Source organism: Gadus morhua, chromosome 13 (genome assembly GCF_902167405.1).
Source record: "Gadus morhua chromosome 13, gadMor3.0, whole genome shotgun sequence".
In the NCBI taxonomy this organism is placed as follows: Eukaryota; Metazoa; Chordata; class Actinopteri; order Gadiformes; family Gadidae; genus Gadus; species Gadus morhua.
This window is the reverse complement of record NC_044060.1, coordinates 1,594,479-1,616,978: the sequence shown is the minus strand read 5'-3', so window position 1 is coordinate 1,616,978 and position 22,500 is coordinate 1,594,479. Positions and strand designations below refer to the sequence as shown.

General features: G+C 46.5%; 4 protein-coding genes across 4 annotated transcripts in view; 2 read left to right on the top strand and 2 right to left on the bottom strand.

The window, feature by feature from the left end:
* Window positions 1-1,265: 1,265 nt before the first annotated feature.
* eif6 (eukaryotic translation initiation factor 6) lies at window positions 1,266-6,540 on the top strand. The gene is made up of 7 exons (XM_030373695.1): window positions 1,266-1,399; window positions 1,670-1,807; window positions 2,509-2,594; window positions 3,141-3,316; window positions 3,572-3,748; window positions 4,165-4,349; window positions 5,505-6,540. Exons 2-7 carry the CDS (start codon window positions 1,701-1,703, stop codon window positions 5,512-5,514), a joined length of 741 nt encoding a protein of 246 aa, XP_030229555.1. The 5' UTR covers window positions 1,266-1,399; window positions 1,670-1,700; the 3' UTR covers window positions 5,515-6,540.
* Window positions 6,541-6,890: 350 nt separating this feature from the next.
* Window positions 6,891-12,028, bottom strand: map1lc3a (microtubule-associated protein 1 light chain 3 alpha). Its single transcript, XM_030373696.1, has 4 exons — window positions 11,802-12,028; window positions 9,483-9,538; window positions 9,261-9,367; window positions 6,891-8,882 (listed from the first exon to the last, which is right to left on the bottom strand). Exons 1-4 carry the CDS (start codon window positions 11,839-11,841, stop codon window positions 8,720-8,722), a joined length of 366 nt encoding a protein of 121 aa, XP_030229556.1. The 5' UTR covers window positions 11,842-12,028; the 3' UTR covers window positions 6,891-8,719.
* A 271-nt stretch (window positions 12,029-12,299) lies between these two features.
* dynlrb1 (dynein, light chain, roadblock-type 1) lies at window positions 12,300-17,048 on the bottom strand. The gene is made up of 4 exons (XM_030373698.1): window positions 16,880-17,048; window positions 16,422-16,497; window positions 15,947-16,114; window positions 12,300-12,950 (listed from the first exon to the last, which is right to left on the bottom strand). Exons 1-4 carry the CDS (start codon window positions 16,880-16,882, stop codon window positions 12,907-12,909), a joined length of 291 nt encoding a protein of 96 aa, XP_030229558.1. The 5' UTR covers window positions 16,883-17,048; the 3' UTR covers window positions 12,300-12,906.
* Window positions 17,049-17,690: 642 nt separating this feature from the next.
* ssuh2.1 (ssu-2 homolog, tandem duplicate 1) overlaps window positions 17,691-22,500 on the top strand; it is a 10,076-nt gene continuing 5,266 nt past the window's right edge. Inside the window, exons 1-5 of the mRNA XM_030373694.1 lie at window positions 17,691-17,975; window positions 19,649-19,744; window positions 20,794-20,881; window positions 21,399-21,528; window positions 22,259-22,319. Coding sequence (XP_030229554.1) covers window positions 17,960-17,975; window positions 19,649-19,744; window positions 20,794-20,881; window positions 21,399-21,528; window positions 22,259-22,319 — 391 coding nt within the window. The 5' untranslated portion in view covers window positions 17,691-17,959. The remainder of the gene's footprint in view (window positions 17,976-19,648; window positions 19,745-20,793; window positions 20,882-21,398; window positions 21,529-22,258; window positions 22,320-22,500) is intronic.

Here is a 22,500-nt window from a genome sequence, read left to right as displayed (position 1 = left end):
ACCGTGTTGACGCACTCCTGAGTCCGTTAGTCTTTCACAGAAATCTCTCATCAATATCCAAGTACCAGATATGCTCTAATCTCCCAAATAAAATAAAAAATCCTTCTCATCCTACTAGATTTAAACTGTTGACAACCTCTCACCATGCAGTTACTCAATGAAAAACATGAATTGCACTGTTGACAAGTCGTCCCGACGGCCGTGGATGATCGACAACACATACCAGCAGACCATAATAACATTACAACGAGTGGGATTGATGATCATCACCTCACCCGACAGCCCAGCCCGCTCGGAGCGACACGTCTCCACTACAGTTGGTCCATAATAGAACGTGGTTCTGTTATTATCATTCAACACGCTTCATACGGCCACAACACGACATCGCTCCTCCCCCGGACCAGGGATAGGGAGAGAGGGGGACAGAGGGAGAGACCGGGGGAGCCGCTACAGGCTAGGTACGGAGGGCACAGCGGAACATCAATAATGTCAACCCGACGCAATCATCGACCCCCTGTTCGCCTGCGGGATCGGCGCGCCTCCCCCTCGCCTCGCCCGCCGGTTGCGATTAGTTTACGGTGTTTCCAGGCAGACAACCCGCACCCACGTGTTCCCTCCGCTGCAGTGACGTAGCGCAGGTGTCCGGCTGACGTCACGCGGAGAAGCCTCCGCGGTTGGCTGACAAATGCGGGCGCGTTCATTCGGGAGGAGGATGGAGAGCGCCGCAAGCAGTTGCTATGCAGGTTTTGTTTGGAAACAGGCGTGCACGCAAACACGCGCACTCACACACACACACACACACACGCGCGCGCGCGCACACATACGCACACGGTACGCGTGATGAAAACTTCAATGAGTGGTGTGTGTGTGTGTGTGTGTGTGTGTGTGTGTGTGTGTGTGTGTGTGTGTGTGTGTGTGTGTGTGTGCGTGTGTGTGTGTGCAGCAGTGTGTGCGTGCGGCTGATCCGTTGTAAACATGCCAATCGCTTTATTATTATAACGATTCACACACTGATTGTGGCGGCTGATTTCAGTACTTTGTGTGCAGCAGAACAGAATAGAGGCAATATATTTTATAATCAAACAATATTGACACAAGGAACAATACAAATGGATTAATGAATTTTGATTTGCCGATGTCCTGTGAAATAACGCTGCTCGTGATATATTTCTGTGATTCTGAAAATTTATATTCAAAGAAAACAGACGAAGTAAGTATTCTGAGCCATAATTGACTTGAGTCCGCTGAAAACGGGTTACATTTTGATTGTCAATTACAGCGGCGCGTCGTACGTCCTACGTCACCACGTTGACCCAGAAGCGGAAGTGAACACGTGGGGCAAAGGGAATCACACACACGCTCGAAGGCCACTCTCCTCTCTCCGGTAACAACGAGCTCAGTAAGTATCAAAAACGAGTTATTTAAAATATTATGAGTTCGATGTGGATAAGTATAAAGATGGCGGCGGTTGTATACTTGTCTGCAATTTTATCGGAGGTTTATAACGATTTATATTAAACTTGTTAAAACTCTTCTGGCTATGTGTCTGGTTAGCGGATGCTACTCACTGCCCGTTCAGTAGCTTACTCTGAGGAACGAACTCAACACTTTACTAAAGCACATCACGGGCTCAGGAGACCACTGAACTGAGACCTATTTCTTATTGCAGACTTCAAACAAACTCACAAAGATCCGTGATCATGGCTGTGAGAGCGGCGTTCGAGAAGAACAACGAGATCGGCTGCTTCGCCAAACTCACCAACACCTACTGCCTTGTGGCGATCGGCGGGTCGGAGAACTTCTACAGGTCGGTGGTTCTCTTCACATGACCACCGACTTCACTTGTCCCCCGACTGGGTTACATGAGATCAGCGTACGGATGTGGTACAACTGTGTGGCATATAATGTGACCGTATGATGGGTGACACACAGATGGGTGTTGTCGCTTGACATTCCGTATACACCTCGCAGATTAATCCATTCCTATACAACCCGTCCGTCTGTGAATCATTGGGTGGTTCGTACTGAAGTACAAGGCTTAACCGTACGCGTGTGAAACTATAACTCGTCCCCTCCCCCTCCTTATCGGGGCTCCTCGTGGATATTATGTTATCCACATGTGTTTGGGTCCACATCAGAAAAAGCTATGCTAAATATAAACTAAAACATGCTGCAATCCATAGAATATTGTCAATGAATCTTAGTGTGCATATCGATGCTCAAGCTAGTTACGTTGACATGAAAAAAATGTAATTTATATTGCTACACAAATGAATGGATAGTTATATTTTATGCAGGTGATTTTTTGCTTTGGTCCGAATATGAACGCATTTCCTGACTAGACCTAGATCACTCGGGCTTTCGGATCTTCAATAACAGTAAGACAGTCAGGCGTTTATTGAACCAGAACTATGAAGCACCCTGTGCCCGACTGTCATGGAGGAATGTCCCCTGCTGGGCTCAGCTGTCTGGTCGCTCTGAGACCGACCGTGTGCTTCTGTCTCTCAGTGTGTTCGAAGGTGAGCTGTCAGAAACCATCCCTGTGGTCCATGCCTCTATCGCTGGCTGTCGAATCATAGGAAGGATGTGTGTCGGTGAGTGTTCAAACCAAACACACACACCAACTGAGATACAAACACGCACACAAACTGAGATATAAACACACACCAACTGAGATACAAACACGCACACAAACTGAGACACAAACACACACAAAGTGCCTTGTTTCCAGCCAAACTGTCCCCCTATAGTGATTAACTGATTCTTTCCAATTGGTCCTTACTTAGTCACGTTTGATCAATGAGTGTTTATGCTGTCAACTACAACTGATCTAAAACCAGTGGACTGAAAAGTTCAACGCTGGTTGGCCAGGGGACGTTGCTTCTGCTTCTAGAGAATCCATTTTAACTCAAAGTCCTCCTGGTTGAGATAATGAGTAGCAGAGTGTTCGTTATCCCCAAGGGACAATGAGTTGTGGGTCAGCATAGTAGTTGTTGTGCGTTTCTCTGTTCCCTGCGTTGTCCACCCGTCTGTGGTCGTACTGTTGTGAAGCACTCCGACTTGTGTCTCTAAAAAGTGTGGCATAAATAAACTGTAATTACTGAGGTGTGTGTGTGTGTGTGTGTGTTCCTCGTTGCTAGGTAACCGCCACGGGATGCTGGTGCCCAACAACACGACGGACCAGGAGCTGCAGCACATCAGGAACTGCCTCCCGGACGCCGTCCGCATCCAGAGGGTGGAGGAGCGGCTGTCGGCCCTCGGCAACGTCATCGCCTGCAACGACTACGTAGCGCTGGTGCACCCGGACCTCGACCGGGTCAGAACCGCACGCACACACCACGCACACACCTCTCTATAGTGTACACGCACACACACCTCTCTATAGTGTATAGATGCACACCTTTATAGTGCAGGGCTCACACACACACACCTTTATCCCAGGTTACGCGAGTCATTATTATTCCACTGAAGTAGTGATTATGGAATTCTGAACAATAACAACCTCCTCCTCTTCCTCCTCCTCTTCCTCTTCCTCCTCCTCTTCCTCTTCCTCCTCCTCTTCCTCCTCTAGGAGACGGAGGAGATCCTGGCCGACACCCTGAAGGTGGAGGTGTTCCGTCAGACGGTGGCGGAGCAGGTGCTGGTGGGCTCCTACTGCTGCTTCAGCAACCAGGGGGGGCTGGTGCACCCCAAGACCAACATCGAGGACCAGGACGAGCTCTCCTCGCTGCTGCAGGTCCCCCTGGTGGTGAGTGGGGGGCACTGCGTCCTCACCCCAAGTGGGGGCTAATCAGAGGCGTTACTCCAGAGTGCAGTGGCTAGGCCTCCTTCAAACCCGTGGGTTTGAAGGATGCCTAGCCACTACACTCTGGAGTAACGCTCGGGGTGACCTCCGGTCGATAGGTTCCGGGTTTGAACCCCGATGGGCCCGTCTGGCCTGAAGGTGTCCTTGAGCAAGATGTGTTGACCTCTGACCTGCTCCTAACTGACATGTTTTAGAAAACACCGTTAGGATAAAAGCCTCCGCTAAATGATAAGATAGTAGTCATAGCAGATACTTTATTGAATAAGTAGACTTCAACTCTGTTCTACAGGATCTCATTGGACGAGTATGTGTTCTAATATGACCATGTGACCCCCCCCCCCCCCCCCCCCCCCCTCCAGGCGGGCACGGTGAACAGAGGGAGTGAGGTCATCGCCGGGGGCATGGTGGTGAACGACTGGTGTGCGTTCTGCGGCCTGGACACGACCAGCACGGAGCTGTCCGTCATCGAGAGCGTGTTCCGCCTCGGAGACTCCGCCCAGCCGTCGGCCATCGCCACCACCATGAGGGACTCCCTGATCGACAGGTACGCACACACTGACGTGCACGCGTTCACACTCACGCACGTACACACTCGCGTACGTACGCTCTCACACATGTACACTCTCAAACACGAACACCCTTACTCATACACATGTACACTCACACACGATAACACGCGTACACACTTTCACTCTCCAACACGTACACACGTTTACTCTCACTCTTGCGTACACGCGCACGCACGCATGCACACAACGGCACTCGCTCACACAACTGCACTTGCACACTAGGTAATCGTGCACACTGATGCCACCAAAGGTACACACTAGGGGTGTACGGTATAAACGGTGCTGAACGTATACCGGTGTGAATTTGCGCTACGGTATTGATTTTGACGTTGCCTCTGGACCGGTGTGACCGGTAGACAATGTTGTGCGTAACAAAGTAAGTAATGCAGGAGACGGAGGAGATCCTGGCCGCAGCTATGCTTGCGCAATAGTCCCTTCGCGAGCTCTCATTCCACAACATACGATACAGACGCTGGTAGCGTGAAGCCGTCTCTGCAATCAGACATTGCTTCCGCAGGCATTTTGAAAGCCAGTCCTTAGAACAAAATGCCAGTGGTGGAACGAGATGACAAAGGTTGTCACTGTTTACCTGTCTAAGGACATGGTTCTCTTTCAAAATGTCGATAGAAAGGGCTTTAGAGAGATGGTCAAAACACTCGATCCCAGGTACGCGTTACATGCCCATGCCATGCCTATACGGCAAGTGGAGAAACAAATCCATACTATTAAACATTAGTGTTCTTCAGAGATGGAAGTAACTTGAGAAAAGATTTTAATTATTTTTATGCGGTTTAGCTGCCTTTCCAGTATTTTACCCCTTCATAGGCATTTATATCAAAATTGGAAGATAAAATTAACATACCCTGATATAATACCGTTACCGTCTATTCCTCAAATCATTCCGTGATATACATTTTAGTCCATACCGTACAGCCCTAGTATACACACAAGAACACACACTTCATTATACACACAAGAACACACACTTCATTATACACACAAGAACACACGCTTCAATATAAACAATCCCCAACTGCAAGATGCCCATGTGTCTCCAGACACGCATGGCCTTACCACCACTTACACTCTTAACCTAACCCTGTCCCCCCCCCACTCTCCCCTCCCTCCAGCCTGACATAAGCGAGTGGTCCCGGGTTCTACGGCGGAGAACCTCCCTGATGGGACGTCTGTTCTGGGCCTTCAGAACCCTCCTCCCCCTCAACCAGACCTCTCCCTCAGACACCCGACATGTAACGCACACACGGCCCCCTACTGCTGCCCCCCGTCCCTCTGCCACTCAGTGCTTTCATGAAACATGCCTTTCCTCACCACTATATGCTCCCAAAACTTAGAATAGCCTGCGTGTTGAGGTGGGAGACGGCAGTACGAGAGGTTTATTTAGATAGACGTCACTCCTCCTCCTGCCTGATCAACAGTTATGAACCAATGGGATGGAGTTGCGAATCAGATTAGACTTCTTCCATTTTTATCAAATTTCCTGGTGAAACCTGTCCGTGTGGAGCACTTAGGGGTCGTGGAGGAGTTGGCTGTCGAGGCTGGTTCTACGCCTCTGCTTAGAAGCACTTGTGTTAGAGGGAGGCTCGGTAAGGGGAGGGGAGGTACGCTGGACTGTCTGCTAGCGAAACACACGGTGTAAATGTTGTGGTGCATTCCCCTGCTGCCAAATACTCAGACGCATGCTGAAATGTGTTTTTATCTGGAATTTTCTGTTGACCGCACCAGTTTGAAGACATGCAACTCAATGTTTTTTCCAGTTGGAGGCTGAAATATGTAGTGATTTCAGTTTGGATGTCTTCGAGAATTTATCAATCAATAATTAGATATGTAGACATACTTTGCAGATTGTTACCAAATACTTTGCATCGCTGACGTAATAGACTTCACCAATAGGAGAGAAATGGTGTCAAATAAGGTAGAACAATATTTCGGAAGGACTGTATCAACATAAGGCCACCCAATTGTGTCTTTAAGTTGTGTGACTTGAGAGAATGTGCTAAAGGAAAAACTAATTTTTTGCACCCGTTTTTCGTCCAGTTTGTGTCGTCATTGAGGGTTGCAACAAAGTGGTGTAGATTTGTTTAACGCGAGTTCGAAGTGGAAGTTAATCCTTGTATAAATAAAAGACCCCCAAATGAACATGGCTAATCAGTTTTTCCATGTGATTTTATTTTTTATTATTTGGACTTGCATTGGATAGAAATCTGAAAACCGCCAAACGGATCTTCTGCCGATTATTTTGTGCGTTAGTCTTCTTGCGCCATCTAGTGGTGACCACTCGATCGATATTATCTGATCGGTGTATTAACCTCATTAAACGAGTTTGTGGATCTTCTGCTATAACCCGATGTCAACATGGAAGCCATATCCAATGTTTACAATGGGTTAGGCTTTTATTATGTTAATGGTGAAATGAAACGGTTTTAATGACCTTGTATCTTACCAGTTAAGTAGGTATTCACTGGAATGTTGCGTATACATCTCATTAATTACACACATTCAAGGCAACATATTTCTTTATTATTGGCAACTGCTTAAAGTAAAAGTAGCACTGCATCTATGTACACTTATCCAAGTAGTGATGTCGGAAATGGAAATAAAAACAATCGATTATGATAGTTTATACGCACACATTTTTTTGTTGTGTCTCAAACGTAGATATACAGTTTTTGGTTTGAAAACTTTAAAAAGACATTTATTTTAAATAAACTCAATACAGTCGTTTAGATCTATCGCGTGAAATGAGTTTACATTAATATAAAAAACATTAAGAGGGAAAAACAACATGCAAGGTTTTTAGTGAATCACAACCTCTTCTCTATAAAATCTAAATGAAATCAGGTGAGACAGACGGGACAGATTAAAAAAGAAACACTCAATCCTTTTAGAGAACAGACATTGAATTTCTATCAACCCAAATACTTGTTTTTTTTCTAGTATTCATTAATTTGATATGTGCAAAATAAGCTCATGTTCTGTGTTATACTTGTATATAATAATCTATCGTCTAGTTTCACATCACACACTGATCTGAAGAACAGGAGTCTCCGACAGAGGAGTCCGGTACACAAAAGTATGGACAACAAACTAACGGAGGGGGTGGGGGGAGACGAGACTCAAACCTGAAGAAGTGTCCATGCAGGCTTTGTTAAAGTCAGCTTCCTGTCCAGTAGCATTTAAGAATCTAAAATGCTAATGGCTAGTACAATAGGCTCACTGTACAGGCAAGTAGCATCGGCTAATGCCCGGTAACATTTAAGAGCCTTCATGCTAACTCATAGTAGCACAGGCTAATATCCCGTAGAATGGATACTCTAGACTGGTTAATGTTACCAGATTACCCAGAGGTAATACCAGCATCATAAATGCTACTGAACAAACCTGCCAGGGGGTCATGACTGGCCGGCCACCATGAGGGGACGTTGGGTGAAGTCGGGACTTGGCGGGACAACGATCTGCACAGACGAAGGCTAAGGGAGCACCGGCCCAGCCCAGTGTTAGACTATAAACGCTGAGAGCAGGGTTAGAGCTCCTCTGTGAGCTAACAGTTTCATACGATACGTTCAAAGGTTTGGGGGGGGATAGGGGGTTAAGCGATATTGCACATTGGAATTGAAGGGTCTGCTGGATGCATGTGTATATGTTTGTGAAGTACAGTAAGATGAATATATAAACATGGATCAACCTAATGGTTTAGTGTCAGGCTAGTGATAAAGGTTCTACATTTAAACACACACACACACACACACAATGTATAGGACACACTAAGTAGCTACTAGTGTCTTGTATCGCAAACTTAAAAACAAAGTGAGTTGGAAAGAGCTACACAAATTAAATCAAGTTATCTATAACAACACTAGGGGTCGACGGGGTTAGCGTGACTAGCATGTGTTCCACTGTTGCCACGATGGAAGGTGAATCAATTCAAAGAGCTAAACTACCTACGGGGACGTTGGGGGGACGGCTCGGGAACACACAGCCCCGGGCTCCCCCTCCGGACCTACGGCAGGTGGGAACACCCCTCCCTGTTACCCCCTACAGACCCCCTACTGGCCGCTACGCTACTGTCAAAGGGATCGATTAGGACTGGGAAATGAGACGGCTGATAACTATTGATCCTCTGTTTGGGAGGAGGGAGGGAGGAGGGAGGGTATCCACTATCTATCTGTTGGTTGATGTGTGGCGTTGGCCTACAGCCTCCTTGCTGGGATGACAGCAGCACGAAAAGGGGCCTTGCCTTCTCCCTCCTCCTCCTCTCCCCCCCCCCCCTCCTCCCCCCCCTCCCTCCCCTCCCTCCGCAGCGTTAGGAGGTCCCGTCACTCGGCCCCTAGCAGCCGAAGGTTTCCTGCGAGGCGTACACCATGTAGAGGAAGCCGTCCTCGTCCCTCTCCTGCTCGTAGATGTCGGAGATGGGCGTGGAGACGGACACCAGGCTGTGCTGGTTCACCAGCAGGAAGAAGGCCTGGGTGGGGTTCAGCTGCAGCCGGCGCCTGACACACACACACACACACACACACACGGTCAGGACTCGTCCTCTCGGCTGTTCTCTCCTCCTCCATCCCTCCCTCCTGTCCCAACGTGTATAAAGACGTATTGCTCCGCTTTGTTACTTTAATTATGGTTTATCGCCCGGCCGTGTGGGTTCTGATTGGTCCGTTGGAGCATTCAGCGGTCTGTTGCTTCCGTCTAGCCGACCGTAACGGACGCTATGTTCAACCGGCTGATAAAAAATACACTTTTTTGTGTGTGCGTATGTGTGTAGTACATGTGTGTGAAGTACATGCGTGTGTAGTACATGCGTGTGTAGTACATGTGTGTGTGTGTGTGTGTAGTACGTGCGTGTGTGTAGTACACAGTAGTGTGTTAACCTGATGATCTTGACAAGCTCGCTCATGTTGACGTGGTCTGGGACCAGGAACTTGGTTTTGTCCAGAACTGGAAGCTGCTTCTCGCCCTTGTACCTCTCAATGATCACCTAGGCAACGGACACAAGGAAGAGCTCACTTGTGTGTCCAGAGTTAGCTTAAGAGGGTTAGCATTAGGCTACAGCTCAGGGGAGACGGTCATTGGAGAAGTTAGAATTAGCTTACAGGTATTTTGTTGGGGTGCTGCTCCCGAATCTGCTGGACCTCTTTGCATCTGTCGGCTGTGGATGACAAAAACAAAAAAAAGAAATGTATTTTATATAACAATGAATCCGGCTAGATGGCGAGTGCCTGGCCCTTGGTTCTATGAACAACCTTACTGTACCGACAGCAAAATCTTTTTGTTTCTCTTTCTTTGGACAAATGTACTTATCGTAAGTCGCTTTGGATAAAAAGCGTCTGCTTTATGCCCTGAATGTAAATGTTTGAAAAACCTTTGTCGGTTTGTCATGACCGGAGAGTAAAAGAACCCAACATGTTGTGACTGAGTCATCAGCCCCCAGCCACACAGGTGAACGGAGGACTTTATGACGTTCACAACACTAGCGACTTCACACAGAACGGCAAAAACACAGTCTGTCCGAGCCGTTTGATCTGCAGATAGCAGAGCAAACAGGGAATGTGAAGTGACATGGCGGTATCCCCCCCACTCTCCCACGCCAGTTGATTCTCTCTCTCTCTCACTCTCTCTCTCACTCTCACTCTCAGTCAATAAGGAAGGCTTTCCAGCGATTGGCTTTGCTGTGTTAGGCCATGTCCTGGTCCGAATAGATGGAAAGTAATCATCTTTGTTATTCAGTTCAATGACCCTCTAAGGGTCATTGAACTGAATAACAAAGATGGTTACTTTCAATATTTTGTTTTGAATAACAAAATATCATGACATAGTAGGGCATTTATGAACTGGGTAATACATGGTCATGGTTTAAGGTACTAAATGATTACCGTAAGAGCTCTTCCCCTTTCATCTTTCGAACAGGGCTCTGATGACAGACACTATTCTGACTTGTCATTGGCAGAATGCATCTTGACCCAGAAACGCTTTAGAAATAGATGCTGTTGGGTCCGCGATTACCCCCTTTCATCTACAGCTCAAACCCACAACCCACCCCCGCCTAGACAGTGAGCCCTTCCAGAACCAGAACCAGTCCAAAGCTCACAATGCCTCCAGGAAATAACCTGCTCTGAAAAGTGCTCTTGTTTTCTTGCTGGTTATTTTTTTCTTTCTTTTTAATACGTGGCTTCCATCTTAAATCGCCTCATTTGTTTTTTGTCTTGTCATTTCCTTCTAGTCAGGAAAACATCTAGCTAAGCTTGTAATTCAAACAGTTTAAGGCCAGTTTGAGTTTGGACCTCATATTAAAAAGGGTTCTTCTTTACCTCAATTCAATTCCATAAACTGTTTACCAGCGAAACTTAGTTACTGAGAATTATTCCACATATATAGATAATCATTCATGTTTATGTAAGGGATTTACTGCATCTAGCTACATATGACACATACCGACAGAGAAATGTGGGACAGTGTTACGTGGGACGGTTAGCCTATCAGCAAGTGTCGCAAGACTAAACAATGGCGGTAATCTAAACCTAGTCACCAATGTTCGGTGTGTCTGATTCCCCTATGCACCTACATTTGAAGTTTATTACCTTTTTTTTTTATATATATATACTGATAGAAATACACTAAACCACTCAAGATATGGATTATTTAACTGTTGATGAAGTTAAATTGGACTGTTTGGTAAAGAAATGACGCAATGGACCTTTGGCTCCGCCCCCGTGATCCACCCAGCCGTCAGTCTGGCATCAGATGTCAACATAATTCACAGAACACGTGTACTGAGATAATGTGTCAGCAGATCTGGTTTTCTGAGCAGTAACTCACACTGCTCAGCACGAGTCGCTAACAAACAAACCCACCACCTGCTGTTAATCTCTTATGGTTATTATGGGCCGATTAATCAACCTCGCTACAGTTACTGAAGCACTGATACTGACCTAGATCACACTTTATATAAGACTTTTAAAAGGGGTAAACATGTATAAATAGCTCATTATCCGACAATTAATAGGTTCATAACAGCTGAGTAACCATCAATGTTAACGTCATGGAAATAAACGCCTTATTTCTGTACTTTCTAACTATATGAACTAAATGTAAGTTTGGGCCTTATTTTATGCCTGCACTATACTGTCGATTTGCGTTTATTCTACAATCATAATCAATGTATATATATATTTTTAATACCTGCTAAACATCAAAGATCAAGAACATCACTAGCCGTTCATAGATGTAAACAAGCCATTAGCCTAGCATGATAGCCGTCCAGAACGATGTCAACAAGAGAAAATTAGCTTAGCATGTTAGCCGTCTTCATGCATGTCAACGGGAGAGGTGAGCTTAGCATGCTAGCAGGCCAGCCAGCTAACCGCTAGCCTAGCATCCACCACCTCCACCACTGCTTTTTTTTTTTTTCTTACCAAAGGTCCTTCTTTGTTTGAAAGGTCTGTCGGAGGGCATCTCTGGGGTCGTTAGTAACCTATTCCCCCGTACGAAAGACACACACGGGCGATCTCGTATGACCTGAACTCGAATCACTTTAAACTGGATCGCCAGCGGAGGGTGCGCGGTGTTGTTATGGTCCGGTTGTCGTCTCTAGTGATACTGGAGTCTGGAGCTCGACAGCTTCAGGGGGAAAGAACCGAAGTACGCTGGGCGGTGACGTCATCCCGCTAGCCTCCACTCGGGAGGATCTGAATGAGGAAATACTCCGGGTCATAACAACTTTGGGCTACGATTGTGTTTTGTGCTTGGGTCGTTTCTATAACCTCCTGATTTTAAAGAAGGTACAACTGTTTGGTTTTTGTCTCTTGTAGGGAACAAGGTGAACCAAGCCATTTATACAAATATTTTCTATACAGTCTCAAAGCGGACTCACACACAGAAATGTGTTTAAATTAAAAGAGGCAGACAAACACTCGCATGTTAATCATTTTTATTGATCTTCCAACCAACAGGTACAATAAGCAACAATATTTAGGTGCCGGGAGATGACGGTAGTTTGTTAGTTCTCAGCTCACCAACAGAATACTGTGTACTTCATGAACTAAATAAATACAATTATGAACACACAGATAAAAATCAAAATCAAAAAACTGGTTTGGAGATGTGTAGTTCACTCCTTATACCAATAGATGCAGCTTCAGAATTTTGTTTGTGGAAGTTAAATTGGCAAAAGACGGACAGTATGTGTATGCGTATACATTTGAAATCCACTCAAAAGAACTCGTGTGCAATGCTGATTTACTATAGGGGTCATTGGTAAGTAGGTGTTCATAGCAGATATAGTGAAGAGAAATGGGCTTTGAACGGCAATGGAATGATGCAAAATAATATTAATCGACCCACACTCTCAAGGGTATCGCTGAATGAACTGCGACCACATCCATCCCACCAAGTCTCCATCCTCACACACTAAGTGCATAAAGAAAGAGCTTCTGATGAGAGTGTAAACCGTCAGCCCGCCGTTTGAACGGGAGACGCCACGATAAAGGTCTTGACGAAAGGTGAGCGGGTCGTTCGCCTTTAGTCCGACGGGTTCTGGATGACGATCAGGAAGTAGTCCTTGTCTGTGAAGGGTTGAAGAGCAATTAGTGAACAGGAAGTAAACAGATTATTTCACCACACACATGAAGCAGTACTTCAGCTGACAGCAGAGCTTGGCAGATTGTTGAGGATTGTATGATTTGTGTGACAGTTGGATATTGTTTGGCCTCATGCGGTTTCCCCCCTCCCTGCCCGGTCCCTGACCCCCACTCTGAGTTGAGGACACCTTTTCCCCTCCCTCAGGCCCCTCCCTGCAGGATCCCTTTCTCTGACCCCCACTTCTAATAGATTGGATCCCCATCCCTCCGCTACACTCGAGTTTATCAAACTATTTATGAGGGAGGATTCCCCTCATCCCTTCAAACCCCCTTTCGTTCTTAAGAGCCATTGAGCGATGGAGCAAGTGAGTGTTTGGTATTAACAACCACTTTGTGATTGGCTTGATTTGGATAACGGTAACCCAATAGGTATTAGTGGTTTACGCGTCATAATGATTGGAGGTTACCGAGAGCCCCGCCCGCCCTATGTGCTTTATTATACGTTGTGTAACCACGGAAGGGCTTCAGTGTTTTTTTGGTATCTTGCGTGAGCCCGGAATAAGGTGTTGAACCGAGTCTGTCTTTTTGGAAGAAAATAACTTGCACCTTGATTTGGAACTATCTTCTTAATTTTGCGAGCAAGCCAGGAATGTTGGAGAGGACCACATTAAATCTAAACTTATTCAAGTTCCCCCTCAAGAGAATCACAAATCTAAACTTCTTCAAGTTCCCCCTCTAGAGAATCACACAGAGACCAGAACATTCAAAAGAACAGCAGTCCGACCAGAGAGAACTAATAGGAGATCTAGAGCCAAGCTATGGCGGATGGGGCAATCGATGGCTGCTGAAGTGAATTTACGATGTAACCATATAGCGCAGTGATGTAATGCATCATCATATACTGACAGAACACACCAAGACCACTAGGGTTAAATATATAAGAAGACATCAATACAAATTGAATAGCCCTTTCAATCAGCTAGGAATCATAAGCTAAGGATAATCATTACATTTACATTTTGGGCATTTAGAAGACGCTTTTATCCAAAGTGACTTGAGATCAATATATCACGGTAAAGATATTCATAGAAACGAGCGCCTAGCATTTACAATTGCTAGGTTAATCATCCAGTATAACTTGGTATAGATAGAAGGCCAGAGGCACCACGCTAGCTGCAGGCCGCCGGAGCTGCATTGCAGTCCGTGGACAGTCTGCTGGACTCCTCTGTGAGGACGGAGGCCAGAGTGGAAGCAGGCTGCGTAGCCATAGAGCTACACCGGCCGGTCTGACCGTCACTAAAGATACTGAAAAGTAGGAAAATGCTCAACTTTTGACGCAGGCCACGGAGCGGACAGAATGGACGGACCCACAAGGCGTGACGCCTGCCTTAACCCGACCCTGGATATCATTTGATGACCACTCTAGGGCTATTAACACCCCTATCGTGTACTCAACCCTCTGTTAAATCTTAAAGACGTGCGCTGGATTGCGCTAGAATAGATCTATTATGGATCTGTGATGAACAAAGAGACTCATTCATAGCATTGTGAATGAAGGTAGAGCAGGCAGTCTCGTGGTGAGGGTTCCACTCTGAGTAAGAGGCCCTACCCCTCACTGGCCTGTAGCTGATTCACTGGTGAGGGTTCCACTCTGAGTAAGAGGCCCTACCCCTCACTGGCCTGTAGCTGATTCACTGGTGAGGGTTCCACTCTGAGTAAGAGGCCCTACCCCTCACTGGCCTGTAGCTGATTCACTGGTGAGGGTTCCACTCTGAGTAAGAGGCCCTACCCCTCACTGGCCTGTAGCTGATTCACTGGTGAGGGTTCCACTCTGAGTAAGAGGCCCTACCCCTCACTGGCCTGTAGCTGATTCACTGGTGAGGGTTCCACTCTGAGTAAGAGGCCCTACCCCTCACTGGCCTGTAGCTGATTCACTGGTGAGGGTTCCACTCTGAGTAAGAGGCCCTACCCCTCACTGGCCTGTAGCTGATTCACTGGTGAGGGTTCCACTCTGAGTAAGAGGCCCTACCCCTCACTGGCCTGTAGCTGATTCACTGGTGAGGGTTCCACTCTGAGTAAGAGGCCCTACCCCTCACTGGCCTGTAGCTGATTCACTGGTGAGGGTTCCACTCTGAGTAAGAGGCCCTACCCCTCACTGGCCTGTAGCTGATTCACTGGTGAGGGTTCCACTCTGAGTAAGAGGCCCTACCCCTCACTGGCCTGTAGCTGATTCACTGGTGAGGGTTCCACTCTGAGTAAGAGGCCCTACCCCTCACTGGCCTGTAGCTGATTCACTGGTGAGGGTTCCACTCTGAGTAAGAGGCCCTACCCCTCACTGGCCTGTAGCTGATTCACTGGTGAGGGTTCCACTCTGAGTAAGAGGCCCTACCCCTCACTGGCCTGTAGCTGATTCACTGGTGAGGGTTCCACTCTGAGTAAGAGGCCCTACCCCTCACTGGCCTGTAGCTGATTCACTGGTGAGGGTTCCACTCTGAGTAAGAGGCCCTACCCCTCACTGGCCTGTAGCTGATTCACTGTAAACCCCTTTGGAGTAGTGTCTGCAAAAGGACTGAATAGTCAAACTGCGTTATAAATGGAGCCAACCAAGCTCAAAACAACAGTTATTCCCAAGATTTCTTTTAAAATTATGATGTGACGACACTGTACACAAACATCTCTGCCAAAGTAACATCCTTACTGCCACAGATCTCAGTGTGGGTCATAGTCTGAGGAAACGAACAAACTGCTTCCATCCAAAGCAGTTGGCAGTCATTTCAGATCCATTTAAATTAGAAGCGGATAGGAGTTAGGGAATCTATGTCAAGGATGGCTACGGGTGAGGCTGTTGCCATCGGTCGTCGAACCCAGTACCGTTGCCCGGAACCTCAAAACACCCAAACCACTACCCCATCCTACCCGCCATGATTCTACCCCAGTGGGTGATAGACATGTCCCACCACCGGGCTTACTAGTTCTCTTACCCGGGGCGATCATGATCTCGTTCTTCTTGGAGCGGATGCGTAGGAACGTGAGGTCGTTCTGGGGGTCCACGTCCCGGATGGTGCTACGGGCCTTCATCACCAGCTGGTGGATCAGGCCTGCGTACTGCACCGTGGTGGAGTTGTCCATGGTGGTCTTGATGGGGATGCCTGTTAGGAGACAGGCGGACAGCTTTTATCTTTAAAGCAGGATATCAATTGATGAAATCGGGCTCAGAGATAAGAATTAAGAAGAAAACTTGCTGTATAATAAAATATATGTGATTATAGTGAACGTTTGTACTCAACACGTTTTACAATAGAGCATGCATCTTGTAGCATGAGGGGATTCCAATGGGGAATTGAACCCCAAACCGTGACAGTGTTTACAGTATCAGCTGAGCCACACAAGACCACTACTGTGATGACCTGGTGGATCTCGTCTATCGGATGGTCGCATAACGGTTGCTCTATTTACCCTCTGCGTTCACGATGATGATTCCTTGCACGCCCTTCTGGCCCTGGATCCTCTTCAGCGTTTCCTCGACTTCAGCCTGGTAGGACAGACATAAAACAGGTCATTCCAATGCAATTATAATTGGAAGGGCCAAGTGCAATTGACAGGGCCGTTTACATTTTTATTTTGCCCAATGGCGTTTTATTCGGTAAAATAAAGAGCTAAAACATGACAAGGTGTGCTACTTGGCATTAAGGTTGATATTGAAAAAACTATTGAAATGGATCTAAAAAGTCATTATTGCAAACCGTTTATATTTGTTGACAACGCCCAATAAAGCCTGGCTAGCCCGTTAGCATGATAGCATCGCATTACAGTACAACTTGTGAACAGCACAACGCTTAACTTTACATCAGTTGAAGTCCCCGTGGCAGTATTATAAACACACGCTTCAAGATGCGGTGCTCGTATATTCTTACCATTTCTAGTAAAGTTGTTGTTGAATCTGACAGAGAATCGCTTCTTGTCTTGTCGGGTTGTGTTTGGTTTTAGCTCCAGGGTTTGTTGTTGCTACGGAAGACACGTCACGAGAACATCCGGTTCACTAAGTGCCAGTGACGTCGTTAAACGTAAAAAAAAAAAAGAACCGACTTCGAATCTGGCATCCAGTTTATATCATAACGCTTTTATAGTCGGAATAATTAAACTTTTTTCTAATAATAAAGTTGTCTTTTATATATATATATAGTTGTATGCTGCAATATGATTTTATGTATTGTTATCTTATGCCTACACGAGCAAATCTGTTATATTTGTTAATTTTAATAAGTAACAAAAAAAAATCTGAAAGAACTTAACCAAACAATAACATAGACGAGTTATTATAGTTATTGAACATAACCTTAGATCTCATAGTAACCTGGTCTAGTGTGTAAGAATGTAATAAATTACAAAAAATAACTTAGGAATAATAGACTAGAAATTGTTAAAATTATTTGGGAAGCGTCTAGCTCTTATAGAAAATAAACCGGTAGGAAAATAATGTATAATGAATCGTTGTTGCATTGAAATATACTATATAAATGAATCAATAACGTAAAACATTGCCTAACAATCATGTAATTACTTCGGTCCAGCAAGAGCCATTTAGACATTTAGCTCTAAATAGCTCTACTTTACCTACACATAACTTCCTAGACGCGACCAATTTATACCAACACCTCTTTATCTACCAATACCTTTTAAACCCACCAAGATCAATTAAAAGTTTTCTGCATGGGTCCAGTGAGCAACTCCTATTTATAGATCCGTTCTTGGCATATCCAGAATATATTACGGAGTCCACGAATTCTGACCATCATTTCTGATGGCTAACTTGGTTGCACGATAACAAACGGGGGATGTTAGTAATGCAATGAACACACAAATGTGTTCATTGCGAGTGAGTTCTGGTGTTTCCCTTAGCCTTTTGAAGGGCAAGCCATTGGGCGTGGTCTGTGGTAGTGTCTCACAGTGGACTTGTGGAGACCAATACTGGAGACGGAGAGGAGGGGAAGAAAATGGACGAGGATTTGGGTGAGTTTTTGTTCACGGACTAGTATGGAGGCAAACTCATTCAGAAGGCTGCGGACTAACACATAGCCTACCAGCTGTGGGACCCTCTACTCCGGGAGACCCATACGCCCCAACTTGGTGTTTTCATTTTAATGGCTGGTGGTTTGTTTGCTTGGACGAGATAACAGGGTAACTTGGATTTGCATGCGTGTTACGTACAGGTGTGGAGGTGGTTAAAAATAGAAAGATCGGACTTTTTGGGACTTTTATGTCTAGTTTTGTGTTTCGATTCCGATGCGCTACCGAAGCGAGTACAGACTCCCCCTCTGAAGTCGAACTGTTCTTGCTTGAGTGTTTGACCCAAATCGGAGCCAAATGATCGCATTCAGAGGGCAGGCTTGGAGGAAGTCCAATTTGCTTCAGTTCGTAGACCAACTTCAGTCTATAGATTCATTTACAAAATGCAAAATACAAACAAGCATAATTTACATTCTAGGTTTCACCTCATTGACAGCAACCTTCTATTTGAAACACACACACACACACACACACACACACACACACACACACACACACACACACACACACACACACACACACACACACACACACACACACACACACGCATTGGAGGGAAAACCCCGTTTCACTGACACTTCTCCGAGCAGCGCTGGGATTGTCCACGGATGACGTCGCAGCAGTTTGGTCACTGTTTGCCTGAGGCTGCCACTTGGTTTCTGAAAGATTGGTAAACAGAACGGGATCAGATGGTCTCTGCGGAGTGGGTTGGCCAGTGCGTGGTTTGACCTGGCATTCACGTCATAAACAATGGCCCACAGGCCAAATAGCTGCACGCTAACTCTGAGGAGAGCTTTGTGTTTATTTATGTGTGGTTACCAAGCGGGGAATGACCGCTATTGTGGGCTGTTTGATAGTTGAATAGGCTGCTTTAGGCTATATCAGGTCTCGGGTATGTGCGCCGAACCCAATGTTGTCTGTTTGAATCCCCCGTGTGTGGACATAGTAAGGAGTGCTAAGCCAAAGGTCGCAGGTTAATTCCTCTCCGGCATCACAAGCCTCGTTGCACGTGCTATGAGTGATTGAACTAATGGGGGAACGTCTCCGGTGACCAAATTAAGTTAAATTATTAACAGAACATTTTTCCAGGCGAATTTTGAACACAACAACATTCGAACCATTGGCTTTGGCTAGGTTAATTTACGTCAGCAGGAATCCGTTTTGTTGACCCAAAAACAACTGGATGGCTGTGCGCACACCATCTGTCTGTTCTGATAGGCTCTTGGTGGAATTAAAAGTTGTCTATAATCTAGTGTCATTAATTCAAGAACCCACATTGTCACCTAATGATGTAATCGTGACAGCATGTATAATTATATCCGTCAAATTCAAACTTTGAAATTGATTCCTTCATTAAATATAATAAATCATATTTTTCCATTTCATTTATGTATTCATTCACAGTTTGTCGTTATAGGCTCTTGCTCTCTTATAGGGTCGCCTACATTAAGGCAGCCTATAGGGAAAAAACAACATGTTGCTCCAAAGGTTTCATTTAATTAAGTTTAAGTAAGCTGTCTGAGGGAAGAGACCTCTCTAAGATAAAGGCATAAAGCACATATACACATTCAGTGTATATATCTATATATTTAACCTATATTTCCTTCCTTCCCCAGGGGCCTTCGACCCCACCATACCGGAGGAAGGCCCGTCGGCGCCCCCTGCTGGCTGGCTGGATGATGTGCAGGGATACCAGGGCCATGGAGGGGCAGGTCGGTAACGCGGCTGTTCTGTTCTCCCAGCTCCTCCTCGCTGCTCCTCCTCGCTGCTCCTCCTCGCTGCTCTGCTTGAAATGAGATTTGTAAAGATTCGATTTGATTTGATGTGACCAGAAAGGTGTCACAGCAGGTGTCCACCTCTCCTCTGCTGATTTCTTCCTTTTCTCTTCTCTTCCCTTCCATCCTTTCTCTTCTCTTCTGGTCCCTCTCCTCTTTTCTCCTCTCTCCTCTCTCCTATCACCTATATCTTCTTCTCTCTCCTCTCTCCTCCTCTCTTCTTCCTCCTCTCTGTCCTCTTCTCTTCTGCTGTCTCCTCCTCTCTCCTCTCTCCTCTCTCCTCTCTCTTCTCTCCTCTCTCCTCTCTCCTCTCTCCTCTCTCCTCTCTCTTCTCTCCTCTCTCCTCTCTCTTCTCTCCTCTCTCCTCTTATCTTCTTCCTCCTCTCTGTCCTCTTCTCTTCCGTTGTCTCCTCCTCTCTCCTCTCTCCTCTCTCCTCTCTCCTCCTCTCTTCTTCCTCCTCTCTGTCCTCTTCTTGTCTGTTGTCTCCTCCTCTCTCCTCTCTCCTCTCTCCTCTCTCCTCCTCTCTTCTTCCTCCTCTCTGTCCTCTTCCTGTCTGTTGTCTCCTCCTCTCTCCTCTCTCCTCTCTCTTCTCTCCTCTCTCCTCTTCTCTTCCTCCTCTCTGTCCTCTTCTCTTCCGTTGTCTCCTCCTCTCTCCTCTCTCCTCTCTCCTCTCTCCTCTCTCCTCTCTTCTCTCTCTTCTCTCCTCTCTCCTCTTCTCTTCCTCCTCTCTGTCCTCTTCTCTTCCGTTGTCTCCTCCTCTCTCCTTTTCTCTACTATTTCCTTCCCCTTCTGGAATGCAGTTATAGTTGAGTTACTATTGCAGTATCTGAATTCATGTTTCAGTGCGTTAATATGTGCGTGTGTGTGTGTGTGTGTGTGTGTGTGTGTGTGTGTGTGTGTGTGTGTGTGTGTGTGTGTGTCTCTCTGGGTGTGTGTGTGTGTGTGTGTGTGTGTGTGTGTGTGTGTGTGTGTGTGTGTGTTTCAGACCCAGCCCATAACCCCCTGTATCCCCCCCCTCCGGCCTACAGCCCTCAGCCTGAGCTCAACAGGAACACCTCGGTGCCTGAAGTCAGGTGACACACAGCCTCTGCTGGGTGTGTGTGTGTGTGTGTGTGTGTGTGTGTGTGTGTGTGTGTGTGTGTGTGTGTGTGTGTGTGTGTGTGTGTGTGTGTGTGTGTGTGTGTGTGTGTGTGTGTGTGTGTACATGTGTGTGTGGTGGCATGCACGTGTGTGTGTGTGTGTGTGTGTGTGTATGTTTGCATGTTCGGGTCTGTGCATGTGTGTGTGGGTGTGTGTGTGTGGGTGCATGGGCTTGTGTTTATTTGTGTGTGTGTGTGTTTATGTGTGTCGGTGTTAATGTCTTTGTGTGTGTGTGTGTATGTGTGTGTGTGCGCCTGTGTGTTTGTTTCTGTGTTTGTGTGTGTGTGTGTGTGTGCGTGTGTGTGTGTGTTTCAAATAGAAAAACTAGAGCCTGGGTGGTGTGTGGGAGGTGAATCCTAGAATGTAAATTATGCTTGTTTGTATTTTGCATTTTGTAAATGAATCTGTGCGTGTGTGTGTGTGTGTGTGTGTGTGTGTGTGTGTCTGCAGGGTGCCGGTGGTGTCTGAGGACGAGGCCCGGACCGCTCTGCTGCAGTTTGTGGAGAGCAAGTGGAACTACAGCACCAAGCCGGCCAGGAACATGACCTTCAGGACCCTGCAACCCGTGGTGGTCTACAGGGTAGGGTGGGGGGGGGGTGAGGGGGGGGGTGGGGGAGTGGAGGAGTGGAGGGGTGAGGGGGTGGAGGGGTTAGGGGGTGGAGGGGTGAGGGGTGGAGGGGTGGAGGATGGGAGTGAAGGATTTACTGTGTGTAGTTCTGACTGGGTGTAATCTAGTGCACTGTGTGTAGTATCCTGTGTGTAGTATCCTGTGTGTAGTGCACTGTGTGTAGTATCCTGTGTGTAGTGCACTGTGTGTAGCGCACTGTGTGTAGTGTCCTGTGTGTAGCGCACTGTGTGTAGTATCCTGTGTGTAGTGCACTGTGTGTAGTATCCTGTGTGTAGTGCACTGTGTGTAGTGCACTGTGTGTAGTGCACTGTGTATAGTATCCTGTGTGTAGTAAACTGTGTGTAGTGCACTGTGTGTAGTAAACTGTGTGTAGTGCACTGTGTGTAGTGCACTGTGTGTAGTATCCTGTGTGTAGTGCACTGTGTATAGTATCCTGTGTGTAGTAAACTGTGTGTAGTGCACTGTGTGTAGTGCACTGTGTGTAGTGCACTGTGTGTAGTGTCCTGTGTGTAGTGCACTGTGTATAGTATCCTGTGTGTAGTGCACTGTGTGTAGTGCACTGTGTGTAGTGCACTGTGTGTAGTGCACTGTGTGTAGTGTCCTGTGTGTAGTGCACTGTGTGTAGTATCCTGTGTGTAGTGCACTGTGTGTAGATGTGTGAGCCCTCTTGTCTCTCCTGCAGTACTGGCTGGAGACGTACACAGAGACCAGGACCAGTGCCTGGACCAGCGAACCCTTCTCTGGTAACCCAGAACTACAACAGCTACCTGTAGTAGAGCCTGCATCCACCCACCAAGTGATGGTCACCATGTGATGATGTCACCTTGTGATGATGTCACCATGTGATGATGTGATGATGTCACCATGTGATGATGTCACCATGTGATGATGTCACCATGTGAAGATGTCACCATGTGATGATGT